The 13,500-nt window shown below is 45.3% G+C and overlaps 1 protein-coding gene across 2 annotated transcripts in view; it reads right to left on the bottom strand.

Annotated features, from left to right (window-relative positions):
* LOC137438561 (transcription factor E2F3-like) overlaps positions 1-13,500 on the bottom strand; it is a 158,930-nt gene that overhangs the window by 63,849 nt on the left and 81,581 nt on the right. For both annotated transcript variants that reach the window (XM_068133707.2, XM_078767043.1), the window contains one exon: positions 9,230-9,347. In XM_068133707.2, coding sequence (XP_067989808.2) covers positions 9,230-9,347 — 118 coding nt within the window. The remainder of the gene's footprint in view (positions 1-9,229; positions 9,348-13,500) is intronic.

Below are 13,500 nucleotides of genomic sequence, written 5' to 3'. Positions count from 1 at the left end.
AAGCCACACAAGACACCGCACCTCACATTGCTGCAGACACCACACCTCACACCGCTGAAGACAATGCACCGTCTAGGGCACCACAGTCTCCTAAGGGCGGCGATGACGGTCATGATGATGGGAATTCTGGGCAGCTGCCTAACAAACCCCGCCAAGGATAGGCTTCTGCAGTTTAACCCACTGAGAGAGGATCTCCCCAAATACCCAGGACACGACAACTACACGTTATTTAAACTTTACTCCGTCAAATACATAACGGCTCCCCGGGGACAGGGGATAGTAGTACATTGCTGTGAGTTGGAGACACATTTCAAGTGGTTATCTGTAAGATGGATGGAAGCCATGGTGGTACACAATGGGACACCACAGGCACGCATGACAACCCCACGCATAGTCTTAACTAAGGTTAGAAAGGTGAAAAATGGAAGGTTTACTGGGACCGTGAATAGTCACGCCGCCGCAGGATATCAATGGGGCACGGGCATCGACAATACTACTCTCCTACTGTCGCATGCCCTCGTCGGCCCACACACCACGATAATACTTGAATGTGGAATATGGCCCCCGCGCACGCTGATTAGAAGGAACAAAAAGAGGGGAGAGACCCAACACCAATTCCGGCCTAGTTGTGCCGCCTACGTTATTAAACCCCCTCCTGCCCAGGAAGTAAGAAGGAAGCCAGAGGAGAACACATACTGGAAGGACGCACGGCATATGGCCACAGTACAGAATAGGACACAGTGTTGGATGTGTATGCACCTTCCCCGCACCAGCACAGCAGGCATACCAATGGTAGTGTTACCCCTATCACTCAATGATTTGTGCTCGAAGCCACTAGATACCAAATGCATTAGTACAACTCTGACAAGCCAAGGTTCTGATGAAACCGCGTGTAAACGAGTTTTCCAGTACTCCCCTCCAATTCTGTCCCGACACTTTGAGGAACGTCCGGCGCCGGTTTGGGTCAAGCCGGCATGGGGGGCCCTCTGCTTAGAAGGAAAGGGCCAAGTAATGGTAGGCAAATCCGTGTGTAGAGATACCCTTCCCGCGGACCCGAGAAAAGGGAAACACACGCTGCTAGTGAACGTTACAAGCTCGCCCTTGCATAACCTCACACACCTCCAGTTGGCATGGAAAGGGGAAAACGGGACAAACACTATCCCAGGCCTTCTCACTTGCATGACCACCCATTTGGTGGCTCCGCACGGGACCATGTTTGTATGCGGGAATAAAGCTTACCCGTATTTACCTGATAATTGGGGAGGAATTTGCTATTTAGGATCAGTTTTCCCAGAGATGGAAATGCGACAGCACTTGCATAATACCACCACACTCATAAGGACACAACGAAGCACCTATTGGCACGACGACGACACCACTACTTTACACGGCGCTGATTGGGAGAAAGCTGTTAGCTTCTTCTTCCCATGGGCTGGGACGGTCATGAACAGTTACCGCATTGACAAAATTGCGTTAATCTTAGAAAGGGTGGCCAACGACACCGCTACAGCACACGACGAAATGTTGGACACGGTTGTCCACCTGCGTACAATGGTTATGCAAAATAGGGTTGCGTTAGATATGCTACTGGCAGAACGAGGAGGGGTATGTGGGATAATTAAGGGTAAATGTTGTACTTTTATTCCTGACCCTTCACAAGGGGTCAGTGCTGCTATTATAAGGTTAAGAGAAAGTGCTCACATATTGACAAAGGATCGCATGGATCGGGAAGCCTCCCACCAGTGGCTTACCGACTGGTTTAAAGGATGGACAGGGACGATAGTAAAGTGGATATTGACCGCCTTGGCAATAGTCCTTGGACTAGTGGTTTGTTGTGTACTAATCAAGGCTTTAGTCCTTGCGTGTGCGAGAAAGTTTACCACAGGATGGACACTGAAGACGACACCGGAAAAGGCCATGGTGATGATCGACCAGCGGATCGCGGGTCCGGATGACACACCAGCTGTCAACTCAACTGCCAATCGCGGATCCTGGGACGACGACCTGAACGAGTCCCTGGGCCGCGACAATGAGATCTCCGCTTCCGAAGATTGTTCTTCCATTGTTGATATTACCGATAATGATGTCGAGTACACTTATGCGGACCTCGAAGCATTTCAGGCTACCAGAAGGCCGTTTAAACTGGGCCCCGACACGTCGGAAGAATAAATCGACGATTTCCTGAAGGATTCCTCTCGTTTCTTCACGATATGCCATGCCGTGGCTATGACTATGGGCCGTCCACTCCGCAGGCCTACGCCACCTGAGAATAATGTTACTGATGATGTTACCAATGATGATGTGGGCCACTTGCGAGGGTCCCCGGCTGATGTTTATGTTTCAATGCAGGCTCTGCCTCTCCATGTTTCACGAGCTCACCTTTATGTCTCACAAGCCCACAGTGAGTCAAACGCCACTGACCCAGTTCGGGATTTGGACCCAGCTGTGAACCCAAGCCCGGATGGAGAGGAACTCGATCGTGAAAATACTCTGAGTTCCGAGTCTGATTGTTTTGGAGATTCGCCCTTGAATAACAGCGAAGCAAGCAGCATCGCCTCGGACGATCTCGACTTTGACCCAAAGGAAGTTTCTCTCCCACCTTTGGATCGTTATGCTTTGTTTTATGGCCATAGGTTTGAGCCACCTGATACTGACGATGTTGTGTCTTCCCCAGATCACCAGCACGTAAGAGACCTCATGAACATGAATATCGATTGAGCGCTGAAGATCTACAAGGATTTCACTTGGGGAAGCCTGGGCGAGCTCCAGTTGGGGAGGAGTCCGGCTGCACCTCTGTGGACCAAGGGTGGGTCGGAGATCTTCCTGGGTGTGGACCCCGGTGGAACCAGAGGTCTTCGTTGTGGATTTGGCGCGCTATTCGATCTTCATGTCTCTACGGTCTCACCTCATACACCCATCTACACCCGACTTACATACATCATACATCCACTTACACCCACTTGCACCCACACACCCGCGGATCAGCCTGCTGGGTTCGTTGTGCGGTACTGGGTACGGGACATGCTCACTGGGCTGCATTCGTGTGGTACGTTACGTTTAGTTACACTCTCTCTCTCTCCCACCTCTTTTGGTGGATTTTGTGTGCCATTTGATCACTCTGCTTTTACGGCCTTACATTGCATACTCACATACAGACGCGAATCATCCTACTGAGTTTGTGTGGTGCTTTGGTACGGGACATTCTTACGGGGCTGCCTTCGCGTGATATGTTGAATGATTTTTCTGTTTTTGTTTGAAATAAAGGCCTTTGATTGGCTCGTAGATAACTTTGTATCTTAGATCCAAAAGGGCGGTATGTAGGGAGCTGTAATGCCCCTCCCCCTTTGTATATCCTTGCTGCTTTACCAATTACCAAGTATAACCAATTATATGTTTTGTTTTGACTTGCTACTGTACTTTTTTATGATACTGAGTTCTTTCTACTGCATTGAGGATGTGTAATATCCTAATAAGGAGTTCTCTGCCTGTGTGCTCTGGCCTGCGTGGGCACAATCTCTAGTTCCCCTTTTCAGGCCTTGGAGGCAACTCTTATCTCTCTTTGCCTTTCTCCTGACTCTGCCATTATCTTGCAAGTTGACAGTTTTATGAGTGTCCACTCCCCTTTGTACTTTCCCAAGCCAGCTGCTATACAGAAAGTTGTAAACATGTTGCCACATAATGCTGACCATCTCCTTATCAGAGCTAACCCATGACTGGCCTTGGATGAACTTCCTTTAATTAACTGAACAACAGGATGGGACTATGGTGGGAGGCCCAATGAGCCCATTCTGTCTCTGTGTCTTGTGAGCTAACTCCACCCCTGACTTTCTTTATATAAAGCAATGTTAATTGAATTATTTCAGAGCATCTTGTTGTACTGTTGGTCATTCCTTGTGAGTTTCAATGCAACTTTGCTGTCCTCAAGCTTGAGTACTCGAGTTCCAATAAATATATCCGTTGCTCCTTTTCTCTGAGTCTTCTGAGTCCCAAGTTCTAAGTCTCAATCCAACATATATATATATATATATATATATATATATATATATATATATATATATATATATATATATATACATACATACATACATACATACATACAAACATATATATATATATATATATATATATATATATATATATATATATATATATATATATATATATATATATATATATATATATACTCACGTGAAACAATATACAGTATATATTTCAAACAACAATATATATATATTTCAACATATTTCAACATACAGCTATTTGATCTTCATTTCAACAACATTGATAGATAAAGGTGATATAATATAACAAATATCATGAAACATTTACATTTTGTAGTCCATTGTATAATTTAAATAAACATAAATGCAAATTTCGCATGTAGAAAAAGTAAGTACACCCCTACATTTATCACTCCTTCAAATACCTAAAATTAGAATCAGGTGCACCAGCTCAGGTGCAAATGATTAGAACATAGTTTGAGAGGATCTTGGAGGAACCTGTCTTATTTAAACCTCAGACATTTAGTTTGGTTTGCTCTTTGTTGTTGAAGTGTGCGGCGTCACCATGCCTAGATCAAAAGAGCTCTCTGAGGCCTTCAGAAAGAAGGTTATAGATGCCTACGAGTCTGGGAAGGGATTTAAAAAGATGTCCAAACAATTTGAAATCAATCATTCGACTGCCCGGAAGATCATCTACAAGTGGAGAAGATTCCAAACAACTGCCAACTTGTTCAGGCCAGGCCGCCCCAGCAAGTTCAGCCCGAGAGCAGACCGCAAGATGCTGAAAGAGGTCTCTAAGAACCCCAGAATGTCATCACGGGACCTACAGGTAGCTTTTGCCACTGTTGATGTCAAAGTGCACGAGTCTACTATTAGAAAGAGGCTGCACAAATTTGATCTACATGTGAGGTGTACTACAAGGAAACCTTTGCTGTCCAGACAGAACATCAGGGCAAGACTAAAGTTTGCCAATGAACACCTAGGCAAAGACCAGCACTTCTGGAAGAATGTGCTCTGGACAGATGAGTCAAAGGTAGAACTATTTGGCCACAGTACCAGAAGACATCTTTGGCGAAAACCAAAGACAGCATTTGACCACAAGAACCTGATACCAACTGCAAAGCATGGTGGTGGAAGTATTACGGTTTGGGGCAGCTTTGATGCATCAGGGCCTGGGCAGCTCACCATCATAGAATCCACTATGAATTCTTCATTGTACCAGAGGGTACTTGAGGATAATGTGAGGCCATCTGTCAGCAAGTTTAAGCTCAACCGAAGGTGGACCTTTGCAACATGACAATGACCCTAAACATACCAATAAATCCACCAAGGAATGGCTGAAAAGAAAGAAATGGAGGGTTCTGGAATGGCCAAGTCAAAGCCCGGATCTAGATCCCATCGAGATGTTGTGGGGGGATTTGAAACGAGCTGTACATGCAAGAAACCCCTCAAACATCGCACAGCTGAAGGAATTCTGCATGGAGGAGTGGGCAAAAATTTCTCCCAGTCGATGTCAGAGACTGGTAGACAGTTATAAGAAACGCCTACTTGAGGTTGTTTCTGCCAAAGGGGGCAATACCACCGATTAGAGCCAAGGGTGTACTTACTTTTTCCACATACGAAATTTGCATTTATGTTTATTTAAATTATACAATGGACTACAAAATGTAAATGTTTCATGATATTTGTTATGTTGTATCACCTTTAGCTGCTGGTGTTGGTTTAGCGGCTAGGGTGCCAGCTTAGGATCCGAGGATCCTGGGTTCGAATCCCGGTCAATCGCTGAATTAACGCCAGGGGGGTTGACTCAGCCTGTCATCCTTCCGAGGTCGGCTAATTGAGTACCAGTTCACTGGTAATTCCCTGTTTGTCGTAAAAGGCGACAAACAGGGTTGGCGGCAGGAAGGGCATCCGGCCGTAAAACATTGCTTCAAAAAAGGGGACCAACAAAAACAACAACAGCCATGGTGCCTGAAAAAGGCCAACTCCCGCTTTGCGGGGGAAAATAGGTGGTTTTTTAAAATTTATTTTTGTCAATATTGTTGAAATGAAGATCAAATAGCTGTGTGTTGAAATATGTTGAAAAAGTCAAAACTTTACATGGGGTGTACTTTCTTTTTCACGTGACTGTATATATATGTTTATATATACATACAGATCCTGAGAGGGTCATTTATATGAGGCACCACCTATGGGCTGGGCATTATATCGCTCCCTTCTCCCCTCTTCCAGCCGATGAGTGGGCCGGCGGTCTTGACATCGCTGCCTGTCAACTGCATCCTTTGCAGTGGGGTTCTGGGTGGCTCTCCCTACGGCTGTAGCAATGCAGCTCTCCATTTGACTCCAATCAACGGCATGATGCAGCACTACTACTAACCCGAGTCACGTGGCAACTTCTGAACCACTGGAGGAAAGATGACACCAAATCGTGCAGGGTTATGTGGGTGGGGGGATGAAGGGAAGAGAGGAAGGGGAGCGAAGTGCCTCCCAAGTGACACTGCTTTCTCTTTTGCCAGGGATGCACTTGGTGATGGTCTGCTGTGCTTGTGCTTCAATCAAGTCAGTACGAGCCTGATCTGCCCCTCTCCATTCAATAAAAGGCACTTGCGCTCTAAAAAAAAAAAGAAGTCTTCACAGGTTCTTTGTGAGTGTGCGTTGAGTGAGTTTGAAACTTTGTTGAGAGTCTTTGTGAGTCTTTGTGAGTGTACGATGACAATCCGTGATACGTGCAGTGCTGTGTCAATGTATTTATGTATTGCTTGTGTTTCATCATGTCAACAAACAAGTTTGGACTCAAACCAGTTCTGCTTGTTGTACATCGATTGATCAAAGGGCCTTTGGTTTTTGTGAAACTATCATGGTAAAATCCAAACAAAAGACAACACATATGAAACAGGTACGCTGTAATATTTATACAGCAAATGTATGGAGGTTCAAAAAAGCAAAATTTACGTTAATAAACTACATACAAAAACAAAAAACAAATCAAATGGCACAACTTCCAACTCCTCCAGCTTGTAATAATATTCATCAATCAGTCATTTTACATGAAAGTCTCATTGCCAATTCTACTTTTAACATGTTCAAGAAAATTTGAATTTTACCATAATACTTGTAGTCCGTGGGCTGAGTAGGGTTTACATGCACCCCCCCCCCCCCCACAACTTAACTTCCCGGGTATGTCCATGTACCCCCCACCCTAGGGGTTAGGAAAAACCATGTTAACAGAAAAAAACTCATTCCCTCATAGTTTGACCTCTGGTGACCTCATTAGTGATCTCATTTGCATATACACATATCATTGTAAAGAGTGTCCCAGGACAAACATTTTGAGGGGTCATATGCAACCATAGGATGACTAGGTAAAAAGTTATGGCCATTTGAATTTCGCCTACCCCTAATTTTCGGAAATCATTGACACAGGGGGGGGTAACATCAAAATATGCGTGGGAGGTACCTTGGGAATGAGTTTTTTTTTCTGTTAACATGGTTTTTCCTAACCCCTAAGGTGGGGGGTACATGGACATACCCGGGAAGTTAAGTTGTGGGGGGGGGGGGGGTGCATGTAAACCCTACTCAGCCCACGGACTATTGGAAATATAACAAAAAACTGTTAAATGATTTTGGAAATACTGCATTATGTTGTAAGAAGAGCCGACTGCTCCGTCCGTTCGGCCGAAGAGCCGGCTGCTCCGTCCGTTCGGCCGAAGAGCCGACTGCTCCGTCCGTTGGGTCGAAGAACCGACTGCTCTGTCCGTTGGGTCGAAGAACCGACTGCTCTGTCCGTTGGGTCGAAGAACCGACTGCTCTGTCCGTTGGGTCGAAGAACCGACTGCTCTGTCCGTTGGGTCGAAGAACCGACTGCTCTGTCCGTTGGGTCGAAGAACCGACTGCTCTGTCCGTTGGGTCGAAGAACCGACTGCTCTGTCCGTTGGGTCGAAGAACCGACTGCTCTGTCCGTTCGGTCGAAGAACCGACTGCTCTGACCGTTGGGTCGAAGAACCGACTGCTCTGTCCGTTGGGTCGAAGAACCGACTGCTCTGTCCGTTGGGTCGAAGAACCGACTGCTCTGTCCGTTGGGTCGAAGAACCGACTGCTCTGTCCGTTGGGTCGAAGAACCGACTGCTCTGTCCGTTGGGTCGAAGAACCGACTGCTCTGTCCGTTGGGTCAAAGAACCGACTGCTCTGTCCGTTGGGTCGAAGAACCGACTGCTCTGTCCGTTGGGTCGAAGAACCGACTGCTCTGTCCGTTGGGTCGAAAAACCGACTGCTCTGTCCGTTGGGTCGAAGAACCGACTGCTCTGTCCGTTGGGTCGAATAACCGACTGCTCTGTCCGTTGGGTCGAATAACCGACTGCTCTGTCCGTTGGGTCGAAGAACCGACTGCTCTGTCCGTTGGGTCGAAGAACCGACTGCTCTGTCCGTTGGGTCGAAGAACCGACTGCTCTGTCCGTTGGGTCGAAGAACCGACTGCTCTGTCCGTTGGGGTCGAAGAACCGACTGCTCTGTCCGTTCGGTCGAAGAACCGACTGCTCTGTCCGTTCGGTCGAAGAACCGACTGCTCTGTCCGTTCGGTCGAAGAACCGACTGCTCTGTCCGTTCGGTCGAAGAACCGACTGCTCTGTCCATTCGGCCGAAGAACCGTTTGTCCGTTCGGTTGAAGAACCGACTGCTCTGTCCGTTCGGTCGAAGAACCGACTGCTCTGTCCGTTCGGTCGAAGAACCGACTGCTCTGTCCGTTCGGTCGAAGAACCGACTGCTCTGTCCGTTCGGTCGAAGAACCGACTGCTCTGTCCGTTCAGTCGAAGAACCGACTGCTCTGTCTGTTCAGTCGAAGAACCGACTGCTCTGTCCGTTCGTTCGAAGAACCGACTGCTCTGTCCGTTCGGTCGAAGAACCGACTGCTCTGTCCGTTCGGCTGAAGAACCGACTGCTCTGTCCGTTCGGCCGAAGAACCGACTGCTCTGTCCGTTCGGCCGAAGAACCGACTGCTCTGTAGCCAGCACCATGAGTGCTCACTTTCCTCAAATTCAGCGGCTGTTTGTCTGGACAAGTCCAGTGTTGTTTCCTATATTTGTCTGCATTAGTGTGCACAATGTGCGTTGCAGATCCTCATAAATCTTAGACCATGTTCATGAAAAAAAAAACATTTTTGTGACTTCTGACCATCCATGGTGCCAGGTCATAAAGATACTTTTGCATTAGTTATTACTCATACCTAAGCTCACCTGCATTCTTCTCTTTCATAAAGGAGCCAATTTGTCCATTTTCTAATAGTGCTTTATCCTCTTCGTTTTCTTCTGATCTCTCCTTGATTTCAACTTTGGTTGTACATTGCACCTTGGCCTGAAAGATCAAATAAATGGTGTAAACCTATCATGTATGCTCCCACACGAAGACTCAAACTGTAAAAAAAATAACATGCAATGGCATAAAATTCATTTCAGAGAAACAAGGGATCTAATAATATCCCCAAAATGTAACATGCACTGCAAATGTTGTTATAACTACATTTACTCTCATGCTGGGCTGGCAAGACATCATAGAGGTGTGTACACCAGCGTTTGAGCTGTCTAGCCTGGGTTAGAATCCCGACTCAGCCATACTACATGGCCAAAAGTATGTGGACACCCGAAAATCACACCCGTATGTGCTCGTCGAACATTCATTCCAAAATCAAGGGCATTAATATGGAGTTGGTCCCCCTTTTGCTGCTATAACAGCATCCACTCTTCTGGGAAGGCTTTCCACTGGATGTTTGAACATTGTTGCGGGGATTTGCTTCCATTCAGCCACAAGAGAATTAGTGAGGTCGGGCACTGATGTTGTGCGATTAGGCCTGGCTCGCATCCGGCATTCCAATTCATCCCAAAGGTGTTAGATGAGGTTGAGGTCAGGGCTATGTGTAGGCCAGTCAAGTTCATCCACACTGATCTTGACAAACCATTTTTGTATGGACTTCGCTTTGTGCACGGGGGAATTGTCATGCTGAAACAGGAAAGGCCCTCCCCCAAACTGTTGCCACAAAGTTGGAAGCACACAATCGTCTAGAATGTCATTGTATGCTGTAGCATTAAGATTTATCTTCACTGGAACGAAGGGGCCAAGCCTGAACCATGAAAAATAGCCCCAGACCATTATTCCTCCTCCACCAAACTTTACAGTTGGCACTATGCATTCAGGCAGGGAGCGTTCTCCTGGCATCCGCCAAACTTGGATTCACTTTGATTTGCATTTATGTTTATTTAAATTATACAATGGACTACAAAATGTAAATGTTTCATGATATTTGTTATATTATATCACCTTTATCTATCAATATTGTTGAAATGAAGATCAAATAGCTGTATGTTGAAATATGTTGAAAAAGTCAAAAACTTTAAATGGGGTGTACTTACTTTTTCACATAACTGTATATACACACATATATATATATATATAATATATATATATATATATATATATATATATATATATATATATATATATATATATATATACAGTGGGGAGAACAAGTATTTGATACACTGCCGATTTTGCAGGTTTTCCCACTTACAAAGCACGTAAAGGTCTGTAATTTTTATCATAGGTACACTTCAACTGTGGAAGACGGAATCTAAAACAAAAATCCTGAAAATCACATTGTATGATTTTTAAGTAATTAATTTGCATTTTATTGCATGAAATAAGTATTTGATCACCTACCAACCAGTAAGAATTCCGGCTCTCACAGACCTGTTAGTTTTTTCTTTAAGAAGCCCTCCCATTCTCCACTCATTACCTGTATTAACTGCACCTGTTTGAACTCGTTATCTGCATAAAAGACGTCTCCAGACCGTCTCCGACCACAAAGACCGACCGCAAAGCCGTCTCCAGACCTGTCCACACTCAATCAATCAGACTCCAACCTCTCCACAATGGGCAAGACCAGAGAGCTGTCTAAGGACATCAGGGACAAATTTGTAGACTTGCACAAGGCTGGGATGGGCTACAGGACAATAGGCAAGCAGCTTGGTGAGAAGGCAACAACTGTTGGCGCAATTATTAGAAAATGGAAGAAGTTCAAGATGACAGTCAATCTCCCTCGGTCTGGGGCTCCATGCAAGATCTCACCTCGTGGAGCCTCAATGATCATGAGAAAGGTGAGGGATCAGCCCAGAACTACACGGCAGGACCTGGTCAATGACCTGAAGAGAGCTGGGACCACAGTATCAAAGAAAACCATAAGTAACACACTACGCCGTCATGGATTAAAATCCTGCAGCGCACGCAAGGTCCCTCTGCTCAAGCCAGCGCATGTCCAGGCCCGTCTGAAGTTTGCCAATGACCATCTGGATGATCCAGAGGAGGAATGGGAGAAGGTCATGTGGTCTGATGAGACCAAAATAGAGCTTTTTGGTTTAAACTCCACTCGCCGTGTTTGGAGGAAGAAGAAGGATGAGTACAACCCCAAGAACACCATCCCAACCATGAAGCATGGAGGTGGAAACATCATTCTTTGGGGATGCTTTTCTGCAAAGGGGACAGGACGACTGCACCGTATTGAGGGGAGGATGGATGGGGCCATGTATCGCGAGATCTTGGCCAACAATCTCCTTCCCTCAATAAGAGCATTGAAGATGGGGCGTGGCTGGGTCTTCCAGCATGACAACGACCCGAAACACACAGCCAGGGCAACTAAGGAGTGGCTCCGTACGAAGCATCTCAAGGTCCTGGAGTGGCCTAGCCAGTCTCCAGACCTGAACCCAATAGAAAATCTTTGGAGGGAGCTGAAAGTCTGTGTTGCGCAGCGACAGCCCCGAAACCTGAAGGATCTGGTGAAGATCTGTATGGAGGAGTGGGCCAAAATCCCTGCTGCAGTGTGTGCAAACCTGGTTAAGAACTACAGGAAACGTCTGATCTCTGTAATTGCAAACAAAGGTTTCTGTACCAAATATTAAGTTCTGTTTTTCTGATGTATCAAATACTTATTTCATGCAATAAAATGCAAATTAATTACTTAAAAATCATACAATGTGATTTTCAGGATTTTTGTTTTAGATTCCGTCTTCCACAGTTGAAGTGTACCTATGATAAAAATTACAGACCTTGACGTGCTTTGTAAGTGGGAAAACCTGCAAAATCGGCAGTGTATCAAATACTTGTTCTCCCCACTGTATATATATATATATATATATATATATATATATATATATATATATATATATATATATATATATATATATATATATATATATATATATATATATATATATATATATATATATATATATATATATATATATATATATATATATATATATATATATATATATATATATATATATATATATATATATATATATATATATATATATATATATATATATATATATATATATATATATATATATATATATCAGTCACTATGCGACCTTCATATCATCAGTGGAGAACCGCCAGCAAGGTGTCCCATACAGCTGCTGCTGCACCTTGCTGGGAGCGATACGCACCGCCTGCCACGCGGTGACGTTATCTCTGGTATCCACTCATCATATGGAGTCGACCTGGTTGCGGTTGGGAGTTACTAATAATGGTATCTGTAATCTGGTTCTCCAACCTAATGAGCGGACAACATGACGTCATCGCCATGCACGTCCGCCTTGCCTGCAAAGTTCCAGAGGAACCATCTAGCAGTGCGTCATTACGGATTATAACTGTGAGTTTTGCATGCACTTGTGACAGTATCTGTATTTATAATCCGTAATGACGCACTGCTAGATGGTTCCTCTGGAACTTTGCAGGCAAGGCGGACGTGCATGGCGATGACGTCATGTTGTCCGCTCATTAGGTTGGAGAACCAGATTACAGATACCATTATTAGTAACTCCCAACCGCAACCAGGTCGACTCCATATGATGAGTGGATACCAGAGATAACGTCACCGCGTGGCAGGCGGTGCGTATCGCTCCCAGCAAGGTGCAGCAGCAGCTGTATGGGACACCTTGCTGGCGGTTCTCCACTGATGATATGAAGGTCGCATAGTGACTGATATAAAAACCGAAAGGGTCACAAAGTTACAAGTGTATGGAAAGCCTCACTGCGTTGCCCTGATGAAGCCCCAACAAGGGCGAAACCAGGTCAGTAACTGTGAGTTTTGCATGCACTTGTGACAGTATCTGTATTTATAATCCGTAATGACGCACTGCTAGATGGTTCCTCTGGAACTTTGCAGGCAAGGCGGACGTGCATGGCGATGACGTCATGTTGTCCGCTCATTAGGTTGGAGAACCAGATTACAGATACCATTTTATATACTAGGGCATGCCCGTACGTGGGTGCCCGTTCCTTGCCAAAAAAAAAAAAAAAACGCTACCCGTACGCTCTACCCCGCCCGTACGCCCGTACGCCCGTAAACAAAAAAAACAACGCTCTTCGCTTCCGCCCTTCGCTCTGACTGAATTGGGAGAAATAATGCGCATAAGAAATCGAGAAATTATTATTTTCTCCGGAAGAAATC

This window comes from Myxine glutinosa, chromosome 13 (genome assembly GCF_964187855.1).
Source record: "Myxine glutinosa chromosome 13, kmMyxGlut1.1, whole genome shotgun sequence".
Taxonomy (NCBI): Eukaryota; Metazoa; Chordata; class Myxini; order Myxiniformes; family Myxinidae; genus Myxine; species Myxine glutinosa.
The sequence above is the reverse complement of the archived record's forward strand: the minus strand, read 5'-3'. Positions and strand labels throughout refer to the sequence as shown.